This window comes from Acomys minous, assembly GCF_964271855.1.
Source record: "Acomys minous genome assembly, chromosome: 11".
Taxonomy (NCBI): Eukaryota; Metazoa; Chordata; class Mammalia; order Rodentia; family Muridae; genus Acomys; species Acomys minous.
In genome coordinates this window covers 102,394,887-102,419,460 of record NC_140492.1, presented here as the reverse complement: position 1 = coordinate 102,419,460, position 24,574 = coordinate 102,394,887, and the positions used below count along the sequence as shown (strand labels likewise).

The 24,574-nt window shown below is 46.1% G+C and overlaps 1 protein-coding gene across 2 annotated transcripts in view; it reads left to right on the top strand.

The window, feature by feature from the left end:
- Window positions 1-24,574, top strand: part of ARSB (arylsulfatase B) — a 137,870-nt gene that overhangs the window by 80,541 nt on the left and 32,755 nt on the right. For both annotated transcript variants that reach the window (XM_084800662.1, XM_084800663.1), the window contains exon 6: window positions 1,667-1,737. In XM_084800662.1, coding sequence (XP_084656788.1) covers window positions 1,667-1,737 — 71 coding nt within the window. The remainder of the gene's footprint in view (window positions 1-1,666; window positions 1,738-24,574) is intronic.

The following is a 24,574-nucleotide window of genomic DNA, read 5'->3' as shown; positions in this document are numbered from 1 at the left end:
TTTACTGGCAAGGCAGTTGCCATTTAGGTGGTACCAGAGTCTGACTTGTACAAGCAGCATTCTTGTGAAGAAGCTGTGGATGGCCAGGGTGTCGGGCATACTCTTCTAGACTACTGCTGAAATGTTTCTAAACACTTTAAATGTAGGTTTATAAAATCCACCCCTTTCCAAAGGGTTAGCTCATGTGAAATATTATATAAGCTTGTCTTGAGATTTTACATGTTTTTTTAAGATGAGATAACCCAATATTTATATTTTACAATTCTAAATGTCAATCTATTTTTTTTCTAATAATCTGGAGTTCCTAAGTGTGTTTGTCATTGTTTTAGCCACTTGTCACGTATTATATTTTCTTGGCATGTCTCTTAACCACATCCTCACTAAAATATCTGGATTAGCATATTTTAAAAGTAGAATCATAACACACTATGGCAGCTGGGGACTTGGGGGTCCTGCTGGCGTCATGAGAATTCTGCCTGTGAAGACTTTCTCAAGGAGTAGTCAGCGAGGATTGTCCACAGCCTTTGGGCTATAGAAGGCCACACTATCTTAATAAGTTTACTTATTTTGAAATATCTGTAGCTCTTGTGAATACTGAAATGAGAAAAATTAGCAACACATCAAATTCCAGAATTATTAGACAAGTTTTTTTCCCATTTACTTGTGCCTAATATTTTTGAATATTCCAGGCAGTTCTGGTTTTAAAGATAGATGGTTACAGCCAGGCATGGTGGTACACTCCTTTAGTCCCAGATCTCAGGGAGGCAGAAGCAGGTGGATAGCTTTGTGTTCAAGGCCAGCCTCATCTACAATGCAAGTCCAGGACAGCAAAGGCTACAAAGAGAAACCCTGTCTTGGAACCCATTCTGTACACCAGGCTGGCCTTGAACTCACAGCAATCCGCCTGTCTCTGCTTCCCGAGTGCTGGGATTAAAGGTGTGTGCCACCATGTCCTGTTTCAATATTCTTTCAGTAACTTGTAACATAATTTCTCTCCTGTCACAGGAGTGGATTGCATTAAGGAACATCAATTTGTCTTTGGTCAATATAGGTTATGACCGTGGTTATGTGTCCTTTCAAAACAAAAGCTTTAAAGGTGTGTGTTTAACTCATATTTCTATTAAATCTGTGATCCAGGTATGGCAGCACAAGCATGCAACCCTAGAACTTCTACAGGAAGATTAGGAGTTCAAGGCCAGCCTTTGCTAGACAGCAAGTTCCAAGTCAGCCTTGGCTACAGGAATTGATTAATTTAAAAAAAATATATGTGGTCCCTTTGGCTCTGAGAAAGGTTTAAAGACTGTGGCATGGCTAATATTGAGGAGTCACTGCTTCTGCAGTTGTGGTGCCTCCATTCAGTTAGTATGACGTCCCCACTTGAGCTCTATGCCTCTTCTAGAAAGAATGGCCACATTTAAATATAGCCCTGGTGTCGTCCTGTACCCAACACTGACATTGTTTATGTGGCGCATTCAGTGATTATCCCAATATAGACAAATGATCCTATGAAGATCCCCACCAGCCACAGCTTTTGGATACATCCGAATTATAATAAGATTGTTAACAGGCAGATTTGTTATTTTCCATAGGCACCAGGAAAGGAAGTCATAAAATAATTGATCCCCATTTGAGAAGAAACTAACACTTCTTAAAAATCATTTTCCAGTGAAGGAAGCCCATCCCCGAGAGTGGAGCTCCTGCATAACATCGATCCGGACTTTATTGACGGTTTGCCATGTGAGTACCTAGCCGATGCTGCCGTGTTAAATGTTCAGTTTTGTTTTAGTAGATAATGTGATTCTAATTGGAGTTGCAGTTCAGACAAACATTTCTTCCTGGCACGTGTTCTAGTTATCTCACAGTTGCGTCAGTATTCTGTGGCGTTAGTAAATCCTGGCTCCGCCATTTGCTGGCTGTGTGTAGCAGGAGCCCACAGGACGCCTGAGGCCCTCTCTACTGCTGATGTCCTGTCATTGCCTATGTCACCTAAAAGTTCTAGAACCTTTTCCCAGAAGATTCACCATCAAGCAAGCCACTGGTGGCCTCTGGGGTTGTGTGGGCATCTTGTTAGACTGGCAAGGTGCTGCAGAAAGCCTGTGCACCTCCCAGGTGTGAGCGTCCTAAGAGTCCTGGGAATTACTGAGCTTCATTGTTCCCACTGCGCACCAGAGCCTTGTCAGTTCCTCAGGGGGTGCCGTCACATCCCCTGTGCTCATGTGGGGTCCATACCACCTCCTTTCCAGGCATTGCCCAGCTCTTACACAGTCCAGTTGGGCATACGTTTCCTACTGACCCAAAGGGTCTGGATGTCAAGATCCATGAGTTCCTTGTGTTTTGACCCTCACCAGTTCAGACAAACACCCAGCGCTTGGTAAGCACTCTCTGGTCATTTCTTGATCACAGAGTGGACAATTGGAAGAGAGATTAGATACAATCAAAAATATGAAATATCCAGGAAAATGGGTGAATCTACAAATTATTATATTAAGCAATGTAACCCAGAGTCATATGATGGCATATTCTCTTTCATATGCAGAGCCTAGCTTTTAATGTTTATATATATGGATATATGTGAGTGTGGGTATAGATCATGAAACTGGAAAGAGGATTAAATAATAAAGGGAAAAGAGAAAGAGTGTCAGGTGATGGAGGAATAGAAGGATGGACAGAAGAAAAAAAAACAAAGTATGTTTTAAAATGTCATATGAAACCCGATGCTCGGCATGCCGATTTTTAAAACCCAAACACCATTACCACCAAACTCAAGGAGATGCGTTAAACCTGGAAAAGCAAAGTGCCCTGATAACAGTCAAGAGATATATCTTCCATTGGAGTAAACTTACACTATGATAGATGCAAGAGTAGGGCTTAAGACATGGGAGACAGCCAGAATAGGCTAGATTCGTGCTGTCCACTGTGGTCGCCACTAGTTACACATGGCTTCTGAGCACTTAAAACATAGCCAATTGTGGGTTGGGATGCCAGAGCCAAGTATACAATATATATCTGACTTCAAAGACTAGGTACACATATGATGCGTACGTGTTGGGATGAGAGTACTTTGAATATGTTAAGTTGAATTTATTATTAATAACTTTATCCATTTCCTTTTTAAAAAGTGGAAACATGTAAATTATGTAGGTGACTTATTGTATCTATTGATCTAGGAGAGCTTTCTAGAAGGTGGCAGAGACTATGTTTATCAGCTGCACAGACGCCCCGTGATTGGCTTCTGTGAAGCTACAATGATTCTAAATGGCCCCCTGCCCCATACACCTACGAGACATGGCCTATTCCAGGAGTACCAAACTCTCCCGGGGTGTCTGCAGAGCAGTGGGAACCAGGAGTGGATCTTAGAACTTCTCATATAACCCTGGTCCAGGGTGTCTGGAACGTGCTTCCAACAAGGGGCTGTGGACCATCTTGGTTTGGCATTAGAGGTGACAACCTCGAACCAGATTCTTGCGTGGCCAGCGCAGCCCTGTTTACAGCAGGGCTCTTATTGCAGCCTGCCATCATTGTTGGCTGTACTCCCAGAAGCACTCCTAGCAAAATAGCAATACGGGCAAGAGGTTCCTGCAGCATGCAGGTTAGTGAGGGTTTGAAAGTCAGGACAGAGACCTCCACCCCTCAGTTGTAAGGATGTTCACGGCATGGGATTTGGTAGATGTGCCTCATGGCAGTCATTAATCAGGGAATGCTTTTTGGCCTCTCTTGTCCTTCGTGCCTCCTATAAAGAAACCCACGTGGTGTTGGCCTTCCCTACCACCTCAGGACCTTGCAGCAACATAGAACTGTGGTTGACACAGTGAGGTGTTCTCTGTTGTCTGGGTCTGCAGACAGCGTCATGCCCGCCTCCTTCTCACGCAGAGTGGCACTGCACTCTGCTAAGTCTGAGTCACTTCACGCTGCTGTGAGTCAAAAAAAAAAAGTCTGAAAAAAAAAGAAAAGGAAAAAAAGCTGTCTTTGGGGCCTGCTGCTCTTTGCCATGGAGACACAAACCTGCTTTCTTTTCTATGCAGTTATTTGCAGGGAAAAACTCAATGCAGTTATGAGAAAATATTAAGTTAGAGCCGCAGTTGGCTCTATCTTTGGTGCCTCCCAGACTGATCATCAAACTTGGAGAATAGTTAAGGAACACCCTGCTAGGGCACACCTGTTATTAAGCAGTAATGTCACCACCGCCACAGCCACAGCCACAGCCACAAATGAATTGACAGAAATGAAGCCCTTAGAAGCATTATAAGCAACAGACTAGGCGGGCAGTGGTAGCACACACCTTTAATCCCAGCACTCGGGAGGCAGAGGCAGGCGGATCGCTGTGAGTTCAAGACCAGCCTGGTATACAAAGTGAGTCCAAGATAGTTGAGGCTACACAGAGAAACCCTGTCTCAAAAAAAAACAAAAAGTAACAGACTAGCTTGGGTTGATAGATGGGCTTGCTCTTGCTTTTCCTCTTCCTCATGAACAGTATGAGTAGGCACTAGATGTTTTCCACAGAACCCTGTCTTTCATGAACCCCCACATTCCCTCAGAAGCTCTTGGGTTTATCAGTTGCTCCTTCCCACCCCCTCTCCAGAGTAGAGGGAACAACCAGGCTGGTTTGTTACCAGGGAAACTGAGGCTCCCTCCTTAGGCTCCTTAATACAGACAGACTCCGAAGTAAGCTCTGGAACCACTTTACTAGAATTTGAAAGAAAACCAACAGGGCATTCTAGCTGTAGATTTGGGCAGCTGCTGAATGGAGGCAAGGTGGAGAAAAAAGAGGAGAGAGAGTCATGGCCTCTGAGTTAGGGCCCGTGAGAGCAGGCATGTTTCTAAGTGGAGGCCGGCAAGCGGCTGCATGACAGAAGAGTGGAGAAGGAGTGAGAAAGCGGACTGCCAGGGAAGGCATGCCCGGACATTCGAAAACAGGCACAGAAAAAGGAGGAAAAATTATACTTTAAAAAAAAAAAGATTTATTTATTTATTATGTATACAGTGCTCTGCCTGCTTTAGGCCTGCGTGCCAGAAGAGGGTACCAGATCTCATTATGGGAATTGAACTCAGAACCTCTGGAAGAGCAGACAGTGCCCTTAACCACTGAGCCTTCTTTCCAGCCCATAATTATACTTTTTTGAGTTTAGGACTCAAAAAGCAGGCAAGCTTAGCAGTAATGAAATGCAAGCAACTTCATCAGGGGAGGGTCTGTGGGCGAAGTGTAAGTAAGTGCATTACCTCATTAAGGGGATAATTATTCCTCCCATCTCCTTGGTGTGCTATTAGGTGAATCAGCTTTCCTGGGGAGTAGACACTGGCCACGATTGACAGGCCCAGCTGGGTTAACTCTTAAGGGAAGAGACAACACAGAACATAATGTTCTGATCTTTGGAGGAGATCAGAATGTTAAGTGTCCGCTTGGGGCCAGAGGTACTCTATTTTTTTGACTAGAAGGCTTAAGGAGAGGCAGTTGTAATGTTTTCCTTTCCAGTGTCAGCAAGAAAAGCCAACCATGAGGAAGGGGGTCCCATCCTCCATGGCCCCCAAGCTTCCTAACCTCTGCCTGCTTAACATTTTGTCTTCACTTACTATCTTGGGTGTGGGCTGAAATTGGGGGAATGTGTACAATCAATCATATTTAGACCATCAACATCTATCTGTGGGGAGTCTGAGGACGCTGTTCTCTTTAGTGCATCAGTGCTCACCTGCTTCCCTCCCAGAGACATAAGCTCCGAGGAGGTCAGACATCCCCTAGGACGCTGGCTCAGTGCTTTGCCTGTACGAAAGGATGTGCACTGATTGGTGAGCCTGTTACCCTGAGGTCACTTCAACTAGAGCAAATCTAGCGAGAGCCGTGATTTCACCCATTCTCAGATGAGCTAAGGTGACGTTCCATCTTTCTGCAGAGCGTGTTAAGTGCGGCAGCCTGTGCCAGCTCACATACCATGCATTGTTACGTAAAACAACAAAGTTCTGGAGGCACCTGGGTAATCAGTCTGTCCCCCACCCCCACCTACACACACACACACACACACACACACACACACACACACACACACACACACTCTTTTTCTAACCCAGAAGGTGAAACTGAGGCTTTAGGTCCCTCATAGCTCTTACACAATGGAAGCAAGAATGCAGGGCTCCTCCACTCACACAACTAAAATGATTCCAGGCCTCTCCCATTTCCTGTCCTTCACCGGTTTCACGGGGGGGGGGGGGGGGGGTGAGACGACTTTAGTGACAAGCGCCTCGCTTCAGTGAGGGCATGTTGGGGTGTGCTCTGTTTGAGCGAGGCTGGGAGAATGCCTCTTGTAGTGACGCCACTCTGGGTGATGGTTGCTTTTGACTGTAGAGCTGACCCTGAATACCGTGCTCGTGCCCTGCCTTGTACTGTTAAACTCAGGGTTCAGAAGGACGAAGGTTGAGGCGGGCAGGATCAGCGCATGCGTGGTGTAGAGTTTTTGGCGCGTCAGACTTGGGTTTGAATAACAACCGTGCCTCATTTCTTGAGAGCCTGGCATAAGTCCTTCCAGTCTGTTTTTGTCACCGATGAGTTGAGCGCAGCTACAGAACTGTCCTGTAGATAGATCCATCTGTCGTAAATACCAGTTATAATGTGGCTGCTGGGATTGGGAGGGAAGCCGCAGTTTCTACTTTATGCGTTTCTACAGTTTTAAGCTCCAGTGAGGAGCATGTGTCACTTCCATAGTCAGAAATAATGAGTCGGGGTCAAGTTTGGAAAGCTACACGAGGCTCCGTGAAGATCGTGCCATCTGCAAAGCGGTGACTGTGTCGGGCAGAGAGGCCAATGAGTAACTAGGCGTCTCCACCGTCAGCCTCAGACCCTCAGACCTGCCTTCTGCCTTGAGTTCTTTCTCTTTCAGCAGGGGGCTTATTTTACGGCTCATCCTCGGCTTACAAAGCGCATGCTCGCACGGTGCATGCTCACGTGACGCGCGCGCTCTCAATATTCCTCACGCTTCCCTTGCCGTGGGTCCCTCAGTGCCCTCCTTCACAGAGCCCAGGAGCGTTATTTTTCTCCGGTTGACTTTTCAGAGGTTCCCAGGCTTCTTCCCTGCAGTTTGTTTGGAAGTGTGGCTTTCCTAATGCCTTCAGCAGCCCCACAGCTGTACGTCCCGTCCCACCCATTCCACACCGCGCATCTCAAGTGACATCCATCAAACCTTTGCCGCTAACGCGCCGTTGTGATCTGGCTTTCCTCCTGAGAAAACACAGAAACCAAACCAAACCCACAGCACTTAAAAATGCTAATTAATCCTCACCATGGATCTTGGCTACACAGCACTAGCCAAGTCCCATGGCCCCAGTTTTATGTTTGAAGAAATCAGGGTAATTGGTGGCAGAGGGCAGAGGCTGATGGAGTGTCTGGGCTGGCCCAGTCTCAGGGAGTTCGGCCATTTGACCAAGGGCCTCACCGAACTCCCTTCATTAATGCCACTGTATTCTATTGCTATAACCTGGGTATTTGGGGTAGTGGGGATGGCTGGGTAATTTGTGAATAAATTCAGCTTATCATTGTGGATATTTAAGCATGGCATTTTAAAAATATACTCCACACAGCATACACGCTATAAGATTTGTTGTAGAAGTATAGGGAGAGAAGGTAGAAAGGGCACCCCAGGGGGACAGAGACGACAGAGTAAGAGTAAGAGAGCAAAGGGTGGCGGGTTTCTCTTTTTATCCTGTGCCCCTCTAGTGGTGGCAACAGGTGATGACACCAGAGGTCACTAGGCAGACTGGGGCCCATATGCTAGCAGCATTGGCATCTGCTCAGCTCTGGTGTGATCCCACCATTGACTGTGTCTCATGGTGAGTGGCGTCTAGGAGTGCATATGAGAGAGGTGACCAGGTGGTAATCCTAGAAGCCAGAGAGAGGACAGAAGAGCCAATGACATCTTTACTGACAGTCAAGAAGGACATCAGTCCCTGAAGAGGGCAGCATTGGCCCACCACAGTTGAATGACCTTGCACTAAACCCCTCCTCTTAATGGTTGCATCCCAACCACACCTTACTGAGAATCAAGCTTAGGGACACACTCAACCCAGCGCACATATCTACACTTCAGCTGCCCTCACTTTTGATTACTTTCCTTTAATTCTGGTAGAGCAAGACTTTTAAAAAAAGATTTTATTTATTTATTTTATGTAGGTGAATGCTCTATCTGCATGTACACCTGCCTCCCAGAAGAGGGCAGTAGAGGGTATAGATGGTTGTGAGCCGCCATGTGGTTGCTGGGAATTGAACTCAGGACCTCTGGAAGAGCAGACAGTGCTCTTAACCGCTGAGCCATTTCTCCAGCCCTAAAGCAAGACATTTAAGCCATGGTTTTAAACTTCTCTGTGTCTGAGATAAAAACACCCTGTTGAAAAGCATGTTGGAGAAGACGGTTTACTTTGGCTCACAGTTCCAGAGGGGAAACAGGCAGCCATGACTGGGAAGGCATGGCAAGAGAGGCAGGAGGCTGGCCTGGCAGTCAGGAAGCTGACTGTGCACATTTCATCCAATCACAGGGAGTAGAACAGGAAAAGAAACGTCAGACGAGACACTTCCAGTGGCTGAGCAGAATTTAACAGGGCTCTGACGATGCTTGACCTCTGCCCCAGTGGTCCCAGGAGACAGCTGTCCCTCTAATCTGTCCCTGAGGATCGAGTTCTTTCCATGCTACATGCCTCCAACCCTGCTTCCCTTCTCACGGCATCTCCTGGTCCTGTCGTGCGCCTCTTCTCTTCTTGTCGTGATTCTCAAGACAACAAACGGCCGGCCTGGAGAGCCAGTCTGCTTCCCTATCTGGGGGCTAGTTGCTAAGCTGCACCTTGAATTCTCCTTAGCCCTGTAGCCAAACATATGTGCAGACACTGGGGGAATTAGGAGAAGGAACTCTTTTGGTGCCTGGGTCTGGGGGCAGGTTGAGAAGGCATTATTCTAACTGCCAGAAACAGTCTGTTTCCCTGGTTTTATGAGACACATGGAGCAGCCTAGCAGCTAGCTGGAGGGAATAAGAGCATTCAGCAGGCTTAAATAAATTCAAATAACAGATGGAGGCAACGTTAGTAAGATATTATGAGCTATACTTGACTGCTCGCCAGTTCGTTTCCGTGGAGCCTGAGGTGCTGTGAATGCAGGAGGGCCAGCTCCCAGAGGCTGCCTGCCGCGAGAGGAGCGACCTGCTCTTCATCTGGGGAAGTCGTGGGTGGAGCTAGGGTCACTGCAGGGACGTGTAGGCACACTCAGGCCGACTCAGGGACAGAGAGAAAACATGTAGGGAAGGGTTATGCCAGCCCCACAAGGTGGGAGCTGGCCCAGCAGGCAGTGGGAGCTACCTGTCGCTCTTACAGAAGAAATGCATGAGAAGTAGAAGGACTGAACCACAGAGTTCAAAGACAGCAGTAAAAATCATATCAGAACACTCTCGGCCACCCTAAAATAAGCCTTGCCAAGCCTTAGCGTGTCTTTTACAGTTCTCTCTTTCTCTTGATTTTGTTCATTAATAGACCCATATAAACACATTCTTACAGGGTTTGGGCCATGAATTTGAAGTTAATTTTTAATACAAGCTTATATAGGCATTAATTTTAAAATTTTATAACAATTTTGTGAATGGTTGCATTATATGACACGAACCTACCACTTCAACATAATGACACATGTTGCTTAACCAGGGGCCTCATCCACATTTTTACAGTATCCTCAAAGTTTTGCTTGCGGATGCCGTAATGATTAGCACTGTTTGTCAACTTGACTCTGGAATCCCTGAAGAGACATGCCTCTTCCTGTATCTGAGGGGGATTGTCCAGAAGTTAGCTGAGGTGGGAGGGACTGCCCACTCTATAAGATGGAGCCCTGAACTGAGCACAAAGGAGAAAGCAAGTCGAGTATTTGATTTGTCCGCAGTATTCATTTGATCCCTGATAGCTACATAGTGGAGGGACAGTGCTGACTCCCTAAGGCCATTGACAGCCTACTCACGAGGTGGCACGTGAGTGCGCGTGTGCGCGCACGCGCGCACACACACACACACACACACACACACACACACACACACAAAATAGATAAATAAAGTGCTTTTTAAAAAGGTTCATGTTGAGCCGGGCGTGGTGGCGCACGCCTTTAATCCCAGCACTCGGGAGGCAAAGGCAGGCAGATCGCTGTGAGTTCGAGGCCAGCCTGGTCTACAAAGCGAGTCCAGGACAGCCAAGGCTACACAGAGAGACCCTGTCTCGAAAAACCAAAAAAAAAAAAAAAAAAGTTCATGTTAAATGTAAAATGTTTAATTTCCACTTTGTAGAATTCTTCACTTACAGCATTTTAGTTCGACAAAGGTTCAGTTCCTTGTACTTGGCCGTTTATAAATGTTTAATCATTTACTCTTGGTTCTGAGGTATAACAGAATGAAAGCAAAGTAGATTTACAGATAGAAAACAGCAATAGTAAGACTGGGGCTTTTCAGTGGTGACAGATTGTCCTCTTCATGAGCAAAATGTTTTTTTCCGTTGGTCCCACCCTCCCTGAGGGGCTGCCTCCAAGCACTGCTATTTTCACATTGTTAATCATTTTTAGGTGCCTCGTATAGGAGTTCCTTTTATTTCTGAATTCTGTTAGCGAGCAGGAGGTACAAAGTGGGTTTTGAGTTTGCTTGATTTTTTTTTTTTTTTTGAGGCAGTATTTGTTAAGGATGAAAGTCAGGCCACTGCTGCCCTATAACCCCAGCCCTGCTGTTGAGTTTTAGACATTTAGCAGAATCTTGGTTTTGTATCCAGTCAGGGTTGTTGTTAAACTCGAGTCTAGTGGTTTGATCGTTTGTATGCCAGTAAGAGAGCTAGCTGCGAGGATGGAAGTTTGTTTCTTCCTCTTCATCCCTACGCCTTCCGCTGCATCTTCGTCCTCACATTCTGCCCTTGGTATTGATCATGGTGATGCCGTGTCTGCTTGTCTCTGTCCCAGTCTCAGAGCGAAAACGTTCAAAGTTCACACCGTTAAGCGTGACGTTCCTTGGGGGAATTTCGTTGTTTCCAGACAAGATTGTTCTGTGAGGTCCTAGGTTCAAATCCCAGCACCATATAAACCAGGCACAGTGAGGCATAACCGTTGTTCCAGCATTCAGGAGGCCACAGTGACAGGAGTGCTGCAGCTTTGAGGGTGGCCTGATCTACAGAGTGGGTTCCCAGCCGTCTTGGGCTCCCTGGTACAGACCCTCTGTTTAAAAACAACAACAAACCCTTTTTTAAATATAGCTTCCCCACCCCCCACCCTTGAAGTGTAGGGCCGGGCATGCAGTTCAGTTGGTAAGGGATTTGCCTGGCATGCATGAAGCTCTGGGTTGATCTGCATAAGCCTGGTGTGCAGAGGCACACTTGTTAGCACAGACATGAGGAAATGGAGGCAGCAGGATCAAAAGTTCTGTGTCTTTCCTCAACTACAGAGCAAGTTTGAGGACTGCCTTGGAAACAGTAAGAAAGTGTCTCCAAAAAAATAAATAAATAAAAATAATAATAATGATGATGATGGTGATGAAGAATTTAAAATACTAAGCTGTGGGGAACTGCCGGCTCGTATTTCTGCAAAGCTATTTAACCTTTATTAACCTTCAGATATAGTGATTCCACACAGGTCATCCCGCTGCCTGTTTTTGTAATATTATTACACGCGTGTGCTCTTGTTTTCCATGAATAATGCTCCAGGAGTGGCCTATTTTATTAGTTCGTTCGGAGGAAATTCCTTAAGCTTTGCAGGGCCTCTGAACTGTCTGGGCTCTCCATTAACTTCAGCTCTTCATTGCTTCCGCACCCCTAAACGTTTTCAGTTACAGCAAGAACACTTAATTCAAGGTCTGCTCCCCGAGCAAATGTGTAAACACCCGGTGCAGCATCGTGAACCCTGGGCATGGCACAGCGAGGCCCTGCACCCCCCAGGGCCTCGTCACCCTGTGTGACCTGCCTCATTGCAGCTGCATGTGTCCCGCTCCGCTAACCCACAGCTACCACTGTTCTTGGGAGAAATGTCTTTTCAAGTCTTTCATCTTCTTTTTCAATGGGTTTAGTTATGGTTTTTCTGGTGAGTTACATGGATTTTTTTCTTTTTCTTTCTTTCTTTTTTTTTTTTTAATGATTTGTTTCTTTTTATTTTGTGTGCATTGGTGTTTTGCCTGTGTGTATGTCTGTGTGAGGGTGTTGGGTCCCCTGGAACTGGAGTTACAGATGGCTGTGAGCTGCCGTGTGCACACTGGGTCCTCCAGAAGAGCGGCGTATACTCTTGAACCACTGAGCTGTCTCTCCAGCCCCTTATATGGGTTTCTAACTCTATAGCTTTTAGAGTTCCTAAACTGTCAACTGTTTACCACCTATATGATTTGCAAGACGTTTTTCTCATTCTGTAAATTGCTTTCCCCCTCTTGTGGACTATTTACACACACTGACCCCTACACACACACTCACGCACACTTACAATCATGCATCTCACTTTATTTTCAGTCTTTGTGCAGTGATGAAATTAAGGCAGATTTGCTAGGTAGGATTTCAGTTCTTTCTTACAATTATGGCTTCCTTGTCAAGATGTTTCGTGGACACTCAGTTGGCTGATAGGTGACTCACCACAAGGCCACAAAGAGCCTTCTCATCTGGAAGTGGAGTTGACTTGAGTGTTCAGTGCCAAGCAGAGAGGCCATCAGCCAGGGTAGTGATCCGCAAATCAATCCCCTGCAAGCATATATGTAGGCACACCTGGGCAGAAGTTGGGTGTCAGAGTACCCCGCCCCACACAAACACACAAACACACATCCCCCCGGATTCAAAGGCCCATTCTCCTGGGCTAATTTCATCTATCAAGTAATCCTTGAAGACCAAGGACAGAATAAGGAAGGTGACTGTAAGGTTACAGTTGCTGCACTTCAGGTGCAGACTGAAGTCTACTGAGCGCACAGTGAGTGGTGAAGCAGATGTTTTACCCCTTCCGGTTTGACTGAAAACTCAGTGGTGCAGAACTCATCGAGAGAGCTGACTAACTAGCTCTGCAGTTGGTGCTCTGGGGTCCGACGTCCTTTCGGATCCCTGGACTGGTTGAAGTCAGGCACCCCGTTTGTTGACGAGCCAATCAAACACTCATTTAAGCACCCCAGAAAGCACAGAGATAGAAAGGCTGAAGTTCTTGAGTTCCTCAGCAAGGAAGATATCCTAGCCAGGCCTCCTTCAGTCAAGGGGAGCAGAGCCTCCAAATCACGCTTGAGCCTGCAGCGCCAACTGCAGAACACTCTCTCACCTCTCTTCCTTTACAAAAGGAAATGCCAGGACTCAGAGAAAGCCAAGGATGTGCGTACAGCCATGGAGCAAGTGATGCGCCTGTCTCATTGAACGTTCCTCCCAGAGCAGGACACTGGTCCACTAGTCCTTGACCTGCGTACCCTGCTGCGTGCTAACCTTCATTCCAGGGCAGCCATAGGAAAGTGGCTGCATCAGAAGGACAAGGTACACAGCACATAGGATGAGTGTGGCTGCTGCTAAGATGCGAGGAGCAGCTGTCTCACAATTACGTGTTTGCTCCTCATCCTCTGGCCTCTCCACAGCCCGATATGGCATCTTCCAGGTGGCATCATCTTTGATGAGCTGAGAAGCTTCCTAAAGTGCTGGGCGGGCGAGCACTGAGACTAAGCTGCCCTTTGCTGCTCGAGGGAAGAGACAATACAATGGGAAGTTTTCACGCAGTTTACCAGACCATCTCCAGATGCAAACAGCCCAAAAGCCAGCTGCCCAGGATGTGCTTAAGCATAAGATATGTGCATCGCACATCTGTATACAAGAGGTTCCACACCAGCCAAGAGAGAGACGCTGCAAACAAGGTCTTCTTAGACTCATCTGTTTTCTACTTCTGTACCAAATGTCCCCACTGGCTGACCCTACCACCACAGAACACAGGACCACCTGTAATCTCCAGGCCCAGGAGTAGCTGGCAGAGCAGGAGGTGTGGAAGGTGCAGAACAACCAGGAAGGTGCTAGAAAAGTGAGCCGGAGACCATGGGTGTAGGTTGTACAGCATTGCAAGAGCTCTTGGCCTTACCCCGCTGTGTCCCCTTCAGTGTGAGGTCTTCCTGAAGCAGTCCATGTTCAAGGAGAAACAGTAGAGATGAAAAAGGAAAATATGAGGGGCTGCTCACATTGAGGCCTGGAAACTGTTGCTTCCACCAGGTAGGCCCAGCCTTACCATCTTGCCTGGGCCACCAGAGCCATAGACGAGAGAGAGAGAGAGAGAGAGAGAGAGAGAGAGAGAGAGAGAGGGAGAGAATACAAGAGAGATAACAGCACTGTTCAGGTGCCCTAGAGACCTGACAGGCAGCTGACCCCGCACCTCAGACTTCAGGATCACCTCCCTGACTTGTGTCTGCATGGCTATAAATTGGATATAAAACATTAAAAATGTTAGTTACTCTAGAATTCAAAAGGACATCTATATCTCCAGTGTAAACTGTTAGAAATATCTTGGGGACTGGCTTAACAGTCAGCTTTTTTTTTTTTTTTTTTTTTTGGTCACTGTGACAGAAGGCTTGTCACGAACAACTTAAAGAGAGAAATAGATTTTTAGTTCACAAAGGCTTCATTTCATGGTTCCCTGTGTCCTCAGGCAGATCCTTACGGAGGTGGAAGCATGTGGTGGAGGGGCCTCACCTCCATTTCCTCACTGCAGACCGGAAGTGGGGTGGGGTGTGTGGGAGAAGTACCAGGGCAAGATGATAGCCCAAGGGTTCACCCTAGCTACCTACTTCTTCAACTACACACACACACACACACACACACACACGCACACACACACACGCACACACACACACACACACACCAGCACTCACTTCATTGAAAAGATCACACCAGCTGGCAACTCCTCCTCAGTGCTTGAGACTGTGAGGGGACACTTCATATTTCACCTATAGCTAGAAGATACATAGAACTCACCAGCAATTGCCGTGGGTGGGAAGTGGATGTAGTGCACTATCCTAGTGAGAGATAGACGCTGGGTTTCTGTCTTCGATGGAGTCAGCTTTATAATCTTCTCATCAGCCTGCACTGTTCCAGACATACAAGTGACTGCCCAGCCCTCTCCTGGTGTCTCTGACCCTCTGCTAAGATGAGCATTGAGCATATAATATTTCATCTGGCTGTGCTGGAAATGCTCTTGGGTTCCATAAGTAATTCTAATACTCTTGATCCATAATATCAAAAGGGTCTATCCATTGGGAGTTCCCATCCTGTCATGAAATCTACCCTTATTTCTAAATAAGGAGTTATAAAAGTAGATCACGTATCTCACATTAATTTTTGTTTTGTTTTGTTGTTGTTGTTGTTGTTTTGAGACAACATCTCACTATGTAACTTTGGCTGGCCTGGAACTCAGCTGGCCACGCACTCACAGAGCTCTGTATGCTTCCTGACTTCTGAGGTTAGAGGTGTGGGCGTGGCTTTCTCACTTGTTTCTTAAGAAGCACTGGGCCAGTGCTGACTTCTCCCTTTAGTGTAGTGGGGTTTAGAGGCCCGTGCTATCTCCCCTCTGTCATCATTGTTCCATACAAGCAGTTTGAGACAGGGTGCACTCAGGATGGAAAAGGAGAGCGGAAAAAGAAAAAAAAAAACTGTACAGGAAGGAATAATGGAGAGAAACTGCTGAGTGTGGTCAGTGCTGTGCGCTGGGAGCGCTGTTGCTTCACCTGTATTCTACACCTGCCTTTCCTTTAGAGCACATATCATAGTTGCTCATTATAGTGTTTTTTTTTAAATGTTATTTTCTTCTCCTGTTGAAAACATGTTTCTGAGGACAGACATTCTATCTCTCATACTTACATATATACTCCAGAATCTAGATAGTGTAGTGGCACAACCAAAGCAGTTGTAGACCTTAAAAATACGGGGGGCGGGGAGAGAGAGAGAGAGAGAGAGAGAGAGAGAGAGAGAGAGAGAGAGAGAGAGAGAGAGAGAGAGATTTTCATACTAGAGAGGGGACTGTGACTGCGTGGTTAAGAATGCATACAGCTCTTACAGAGGACCCTGGTTAGGTTCCCAGCACCCACATGGCAGCTCATAACCACCTGTAATTCCATCCTCTTTGTGCACCTGGGTTCATACGCACATACTCCACGTGCAGGCGCACAAACATATACCTAAGAAGTACGTTACTGATAGAGCTAATGATCGCTGGTCAAGTGAGACATGAGAAAGCTCGGATTTGACTCCGGTGATTGTAAGTTGAAGAAATGTCTGCTTGAGTCTTACACTTATCCAAGTTCAGAGTGATTTAAACAGGCAATCAAAAACTACTCGGACTACTCAAATTCATCTCAAGTCTTCGGTTTTATATTGTTTTATAAAAACTTCCAAAAAGTAACTCAGCTCTTATCAAACCTGGCACCATACTCAAAGGAAAAGTGGATAATAAAAGAGGAAAATCATCTCAAGTATCACCCTCTGTTATGATCTTCTGGCTGAAATAAAGAGTTGTTTATGTTACAAATATATTTCATTTTTAGAAGTCAAGGACTGTATTTGCGTCGCTTCTTGGACAAGTTAGAATATAGTACTGACTTCTGTGAATAACTGTTTTAAAACGCTAGAGATTGAAAATGAATCTAGACTCTTCCCTTTATCTAATGTCAGCTATATCTTCAAGTTTATGAGGTGATTTTTTTCCATATATCTCCACAAATAATAAAGAGCAGCATTTGCCCTGCATTTGAGCTTAAATAAATGCACATTCTTTTGAAATGAAAATATTGACAGTGAGCGCCAAACGAGAAAGGAAAGAAAAGCGATGCATTATAAATCACCAGGCTCTTGGGAGAGAATGTAAGTAAATCTAAGAACTGTACTTTTCATGATTGTACATTTTCCTTTTAAAACAAATCACTTTCCCAAATGTGGAGGGCTTGACAGCTCCAAGGATGACATCAGCTCTTTCACAATGCACTATCTGCTTTCCTTCAGATAACTCAGTGGCACTTCATCAACTTTCAATGACTGAAATGAATTAGAAACCAATGGGAGTTGAATTTAAATTCCCTTAACTGCTATGCATATGTATCCCTGACCTTAGGCCTACTTTTGAACACCCTTGAGAATTTATATTGCCCATAGTTTTCTCTGTTTCTAGAAATGGAAGTGAGCAAGTGAAGGAACATGCACTCCTTAGAGTTCCAATAGTGTCTGTCAAAGGGTATTAACTTATTGTGCAATGCTTCAGCTATCCACACCAACCATATTCCTTCTGGTCTGTCTTAGCCCAACAAGAATAATAACCTTGTCATTGTTATTTCAGGAAAAACACACACACAGTATCCGTGGTGGAGTGCCTTTCAGTAGTGGGCAGACACTGGTGCTTAGTAAGGTGATGGTGCAAAGGTCATTTAATATAAGAAATTAGGCTGTTTGGAAAGAAAAGAGCACGCTATGAACTGCACTAGCCGCTCTTTCAGCTCCTAAAAACTTGCCTGTGACTGTCAGGTAATAGTACTTGCATTCCAGACATCTGGTCTACCACTTGACTCTTCTACCAATGCTACTCGCTTTTGAATGTACATGCCAACCTCCTGCTTTAGCTGATTAACACTGGGCCAGTGTTAGCATTTCTCTTTCTTTAAAGATTGTGTGTGTGCTGGGTTTGGGGGTGGAGTGGGCATGGGTAAGGAGGCCAGAGACACCAGATCCCTATGAAGCTGGAGTTTACGGGTATGTGTGAGCAACCTGATGTCGGGGCTGGGAACAGAACTTGGGTTCTCTGGAAGGTACAGAGAGTAGAGCATAGTCCTAACCTCTGACCCCTCTCTCTGTTCTGGAATCCAGCAGTTCTGATGAATTTCTAAGTAAGTAGTGCCTACCTGAGCAGGGCACACAATGTGAGCAGGGCCATAACCCAGATGGTTTTCACTTAAAGAGTAAGCCTTAATAGTTTTACACACTTATATAAATATTCAATTTGAGACACAAGACTTTAAATTTCAGTGCTGGCCGAGAGTCTGACTCAGTAGTGGAACACTCGCCTAGCATGTATAGGACCCCTAAATTCAACCCCTAGTGCTACACACAAGACCTTAAATCTCAACTGATTTTTTAAGGGTTTATAAATCCTTCCCCCAAATTTGTGTTTAAGTTTGCTTTATAGCAGTGTACATTGTCTTTCTGATTATCCAAATGCCAGAATGTCTTTCAATACCAGTGTAGTTGGGTGTGTCTAGTCAAAACACAATTCAAGTCAGCAGGCAGCTTGACTCAGATGCACGGGTCCTTGATGTATTTTCTTGCTGTCTGTGCTTGGCTGGTCTTATGTCAGCTTGACAACACAAACTAGAATTGTCTGAAAGGAAGGAACCTAAATTGAGAAGATACTTCCACAAGATCAGGCTGTAAGGCACTTTCCTAATTAGTGATTGAAGGGCTGATGCCGCCCCTGGGCTGGTGGCCCTGGGTTCTATAAGAATGTAGGCTGAGCAAGCCAGGAGGCAGCACCCCTCCATGGTCTCTGCATCAGCTCCTGCCTCCAGGTTCCTGTCCTATTTGAGTGCCTGTCCATACCTCCTTCAATGATGAGCAGCAATATGAAAATGTAAGCCAAATAAACCCTTTCCCTCCCAACTTGTTCTTCTGGTTGTGGTGTGTCATCACAGCAATAGACAATGTCCTATGACAGGAAACTCAGAAAGAAAACTCGGGCTCTCAATGTGAAATGAGTACATATCTACCTAAAAATTGAGAGTTTCCAAACTGAGAGTAAGATGGTTGTAGCTTCTTCCCAGATTCTCCCTGAGACCTTGCTTGGGCTATGGGTCTGACTTCTTCACAGAAACTCCTGTGGTCTTGTAGAGGGGCTGAGGGTAGGTGCTCTCACTGTTCCCCAGAAAGACTGCATAGAAAAAGCAAGTGCTGCCTCTGTGTGCCCAGGAGGCTGCTCCTCACTGTTTGCCTTTGGAAAAGGGTCGACAAGTCACTCTGGCCCATTTTTTTTTTTTGACACCTATGCATTTGTTTGGCTGTCAGAACAGTACCTGAGACACCTGTTGATCTGTCGCTGTTTCAGAAGACAAAGAGCACCCTCACCCAGAGCCATCCTAAGAGCCCATCCTGTGCTCTGGGCCCAGTGAGCCTGTCTCCGTACCTCTAGAAAATAACAATTTCCTGGAATGTGAGAAGCAGGCCTCATCATTCAGCCACAGTCAGAGGGAAACTAGGAGAGTTTATTGTTCCTTTATGTAAAGATTCGCAGCAAACACTCTGTCCAACAAAAAGTAAGAGTGCTTCTATTCAGTGTCAGTTCTATTAAAAAAAAAAAGCAAGAGACATCAAGTGGGATTTAAAGAGGATATGTAGAAGTGTTTAATAATGGTCCCTGATGTGGGGAAGTGCAATTATAGATAATTTTCATTATTCTTTTGATCTGATTCATTGTATGTATTTCTTTTACAATTAAAAGGGGTTTTTGTTTTGTTTTGTTTTTGTTTTAAGAACAAAGGAGAAGGGAAACAAAGCGATACTGTGCTCAAGTTGGACACCCCCTCCCCCAATAAGTGTGGGAGCTCTGCTCAGAGCCTTGGGGCTGGAGTTAATTGTTTGATGTCTCTACATGGTATAGGTCTATGTACTACCCCGACGACAGTAATAAATTAGAGTGTCGTGGTAAAGACCAAACTCATCAATTTTTCCAAAATCTGTATTTGATTAATTCTACAAAGGTCAAGGTTCAAAGTTATTCCTCAAAGCTTATTATTTTAGCAGAGAAACCCAAGGTTTCTAGGTTTGTCAGAAAATTCATTATCACCACACAGCGGCGAAAGGTCACGAAATGCTCCCTCCGCAGCAAAACAGCTTATAAGAAAAAAAATCTCCTTTGCTCAACAACCCATTACCCTAGCAGAACCAAGAAAAACCCGCCAACATTTCAGATCCTTTTGCTTCAGGGAAAATAAAATGTTCCCTCGATCATGGAGAAAAATGACAAACAAATTAATGAAAAACAAATAGATTCCTGCAGCGTACCAGGCTGCGCCAGACCAAACACAGTCCGAGTCAGCTCTCGTTCTGAGGTCCTGCCAACTCTGCAGTGACAGTTTCTATAATGGCACCAGCGCTGTAGTTACAGAAAGCTGTGCACGCAGCAGAGCACTGCAAATTAAAGAAACGTGCGGCAGAAAAGCAGAAAGAGAGAGCCGAGTGTTTAACTGTGGCGGGAAAGCTAACACTGGCGAAGCGTCCTTGAAATCATGAGCTTGTAAGTGGGAGCACTTTGGAAGATTGCTTCTCACACTGCACATGCAAAACTGTAACTGGACTGCAGTTAGCAGTGCTAAACTCTCCTACATCCTAAGAAATCCCTTCCTTTTAACTGTCTCATTTCTACCACCAAACAATGCTTCCCCCATATCTTCAATTTGCATTGATTGACTAATATTAGCTTCAAGTACACTTCGATCATTTTATTTATTATTTATTTATTTATTTTCTTTTTCTTTTGAACCAAGCATTTCGGATAAAGGCAGAGTCCACCGTGACCCCAGCCCCAGCTTGGTGCCACCGCCACTAACAGGTTTAGTTTGTACTTTCAGAGTCCTTCGATTATTCATTTAAACAATATAGATATGCGGAATTACATGCGTGTGCAGTACTTCTTCCCCATATACTTGGTTTCATATGAAATGTTCCGTCTGTTTTATTTTGCCTGCCATATGTTCTAGTCCTCGTCAATCTGGAGGGTTTTCCAGGTTAATAAGTACAGGTACACCAGTGGCTTTTCATGAGAGCCATTTTGCCTCGGGTGAGATTTGGTGACTTCTAGAGAGCTCTTTGGTATTCACTAGTGACCAAGGATGCTGACAGGTGCAGGGTACACGTCAGCACCATAACAGAGGATTATCTGCACAAGGTGTCAAGAGTGCCAGGAGAGCCAGCCCATAGGATACCCCTCCTCTGAACCGCTGCACAGCCAGTCACGTCACAGGGTACCTTCAGCCGAATCTCTGACTGTGTCTGCCGATCCCTTTTCACCACAGCCAGCCCTCTTAATCCATTCCTGCTGCTGTAACAAATACCACAGCTCACACACCTCATAAATATCAGAAATTTACTGTTCGCAGTTCTGGAGGTCAAGAAGCCCAGGATCAAGGTATCTACAGATGTGGTGTCTATCAAGGGCTTAATCTCCAAGTCCAAGATGGTTCCCTATGGCTGTGACTTTTTAGGGCAAATGGGGACAGAAGGGCAAAAGTGAAGAAAGAATGTGTCTCCTTCTTCCTCAAGTCCTTCGGTGACTACCAGGCCAAACCGCTTGTCTTTATGACCCTGCCCCTCAATACCTTGGGATCATAAGTTTCAGGTGGCCTTGCCATCTAACACATCAACCCTACCTACAGGCTACCAGGGGTCTCTGAATCCCCTGGCTCCTTAGTTGACTTTCTCCTACATTTCCCAGAGCAGGTCACCGGGTCTTCCTTCAGCATTTATTCCCTACCTTGGCTTTTCCCTCTGACCGTCCATTCCTGCTCTCCTCTGTGGTACCAGGCTGTCTTCCCAGAACTCTGCTAGGCTCTGTGACTGGAGAGAACTGTGAATGCGCACTGCTCTGCACAGTCTCTGGCCCTATTCATCAGGGATAATGCCAGGTTCGCCCAGTGACTGGCTGACCAATTAGATACACCATCACAGCCCGTAAAGGCCAGCGAGAAATGCTCTTCCTTCATGGTCCAGAATGTATTGCACATTTTTTTATCTTCGTGACTATTTCTCCTGAAACACCCATTTCAAACAATGCACGGGACAAAAGCGTTCCTCACATTTGCCTGCCACCCCCCCCCCCACTCCTTTCTCTCTGCTGACAGCCCCTGCATTGTGTGTCACACTTTCACTGTGCAGAGAGCACACGTGGCCCCTGGCGAGGCTGAGAGCTCCCCCCCCAGAGGAAGAAGTCCCACCGTAGCTGGCTGAGGGGGGAGTGAGGTGAAGGGTGATCCCTCCACAGCCTCTCTCCCCCACCCTCCCTTTCAGCTTCCTCTGGATGCTCCTGCAGCCTCTCGCCTCTGGTTCCTTCAAGGAGTCTCCAGGAGTGGAGTGAGCCTAAGGTGCTGCCTGGCCCACATCTCCCTGGATCGAGGAATTTTAAAGCGCCTACCTAAAGCCTGATAGCCGAGGAAATCTCAGCTGTAAATCCAATCAATGCTGAAACTAAACTGCTTCAGCCTGTGTCTAGGGTTCACTGTGCAGGGCAGTGGGGAAATAGAAAGATAAATGGGATGTGACCCACACCTCCAAGAAGCCAGCGCCTGGCAGGATGGAGGGACGTATAAACAGTCATGTAGATTGCAAAAACAAAATGAAGTCAGCACTAAAAAGAGGATTGAGGCAAGTGGCTCAAGGAGAAGGAGGCTTAGTTATAAAGTGGGGACCAAGCAGTCTGCCTGAAAACGAGAGGCGCTTTATTAGATGGATTTTCTTCTGTTTAAACACAGAGAAAGTAGGGTTTCTTGTTAATTATTTATTTTTTTATTTTTTATGTTCATTGGTGGTTTGCCTTCAGGTATGTCTGTGTGAGGGTGTCAGATCTTGGAGTTACAGACAGTTGTGAGCTGCCATGTGGGTGCTGGGAATTGAACTCGGGTCTTTTGGAAGAGCAGTCAGTGCTCTTAACCACTGAGCCATCTCTCCAGCCCCCAAAAGAGGGGTTTCTGAAAGGAGAAATGAGACATGAATACATTAGGGTTCTCAAGCGTCATTCTGTAGAGCTTCATGCGGTTGGCAAGGCCTGGAGAGAAGTGGGAGCTAACCATCTTGGGTTGCCTCTCGCACATGGGATAGGGAGACATCCAGGCTTGTACTATCTCAGTCTCCATGGTGAGACCAAGCAGCCCTGGCTGTCTCTCCAGGATTTTATTGATTCATTTCTATCCAAGCATGTGATGGAATTCTTAAAGACAGCAGCCCTTGATCGCTTCAGGTCTCACTGGAAAGTTCAGGGTCTCTGTCTAGGTCTTCTCATTGGCCCTGGGGTCCTGGCATCAGAAAGGATATGGCTCAGCATAGAGGCCATTTCTAGAAAGTACCAAAGCTCCCTTGGATAAGGAAGCAGATTAGACAAAGGTGTGGGTATGGACAGGAAACACATGTGGCATAGGTGAATGAACAAGGACACTAGTTGCCAGCTTTCTTCCCTTCTTCACTTTTGCTCTGTTAATGACCTTCCCCCTGTTTTTTCCCCTTCTGTGCTAGGGGCAGAACCTAAGGCCCTATACATATTAGGCGAAGGCTTTACCTCTGAACATCAACACACACAGGGTTATATTTCATCCCTCCAGGTAGAATTCTGATTGGCTAATTGGACGAGAGTCTGGAAGGCAGGTAGAATGAACATGGTCTAGAAATTCCACAGGGTCCCTGCACTCACGTCATACCTCTACGTAGTGAATTTCCCGGAATTCATCTTCAAAGGATGCCTGCTGCCTACCTCGTGGTCTCTAGGGCAACAGGTCGGGCCAGCCCAGGGTCTTCTGTGGCTAACAACAAGATGCTCATCAGACTGGGCTCATAAGGAAGCTCTGGGAAGCTATGTAAGTCCCTCGCAGATGGCAGTGGCCGTGCCTTTAGGACTTTGCTCAGGGACAGTCCTCTGCTTCTCAAAACCTTGCTCCTTGTCCTCCCCAGCTCCATGTCTGTAGTAGGGAACCCACCTCACCCCAGTATGGAATCTTTCATGTGTAGGTTTTCTCACCTTCTTGGCTGCTGCCAGCCAGAAAAAACACTGTTCTCATGGGATTAGGTTAGACCCTCAAGGTGGTCTCCCTGCTAAGGTCATGGGCTAGTCACTGTATTGTAGAACACCCTTTGTCCCTAATATAACACATCACTGCAGTGACACTAGGGGCCAAATGCCATGGGAACCATCTTGATATCTGGCCACCCACTGTCCAGGATGTGGCTCTGTCTGACCTTGAAATGATACCTGGAGATTGAAAGCCGGAGAGCCGAGACTGCAGATGGGATCAGCTTGACACAGCAGATGCCTCTGGGAACCAGAGAAAAGCTTTCACTGGCAGAGTCAGATTACTGAGCTGAGAATGAAAAGCCTTTCATTAGCGAGCTTTATGGTTGAGCAGAATTTCAAAGTAGTCTGGGTCCTTGCCTCTTTAGCTGTCGCTGGATGAGGCATCTTGACTGGAAATACTATCCCGACACAGTTTTGCCCTGAGAACTGTATGTATCTCAAGGAAATAACATTACATGTTTGGTTTGGTTTGTTTTTGTTTTTTCGAGACAGGGTCTCTCTGTGTTAGCCTTGGCTGTCCTACACTCACCTTGTAGACCAGGCTGGCCTCAAACTCACAGCGATCCGCCTGCCTCTGCCTCCCGAGTGCTGGGATTAAAGGCGTGTGCCACCATGCCTAGCTTTAACTTTGCATGTTTTAAATCCTGTCCTGAGTGCCTGAAGAAGAGACCTCAGGCCCACATTGGAGGCACTGAAAGGGGAAAAGAAGGGCTCAGAGGCCGCGCAGCTCAGATCTCAGCTCAGCCTCATGCTACCTCAGAAGTTCTCCACAGATAGTAGCTCCTAAACCTCCTCCTCCTCCTC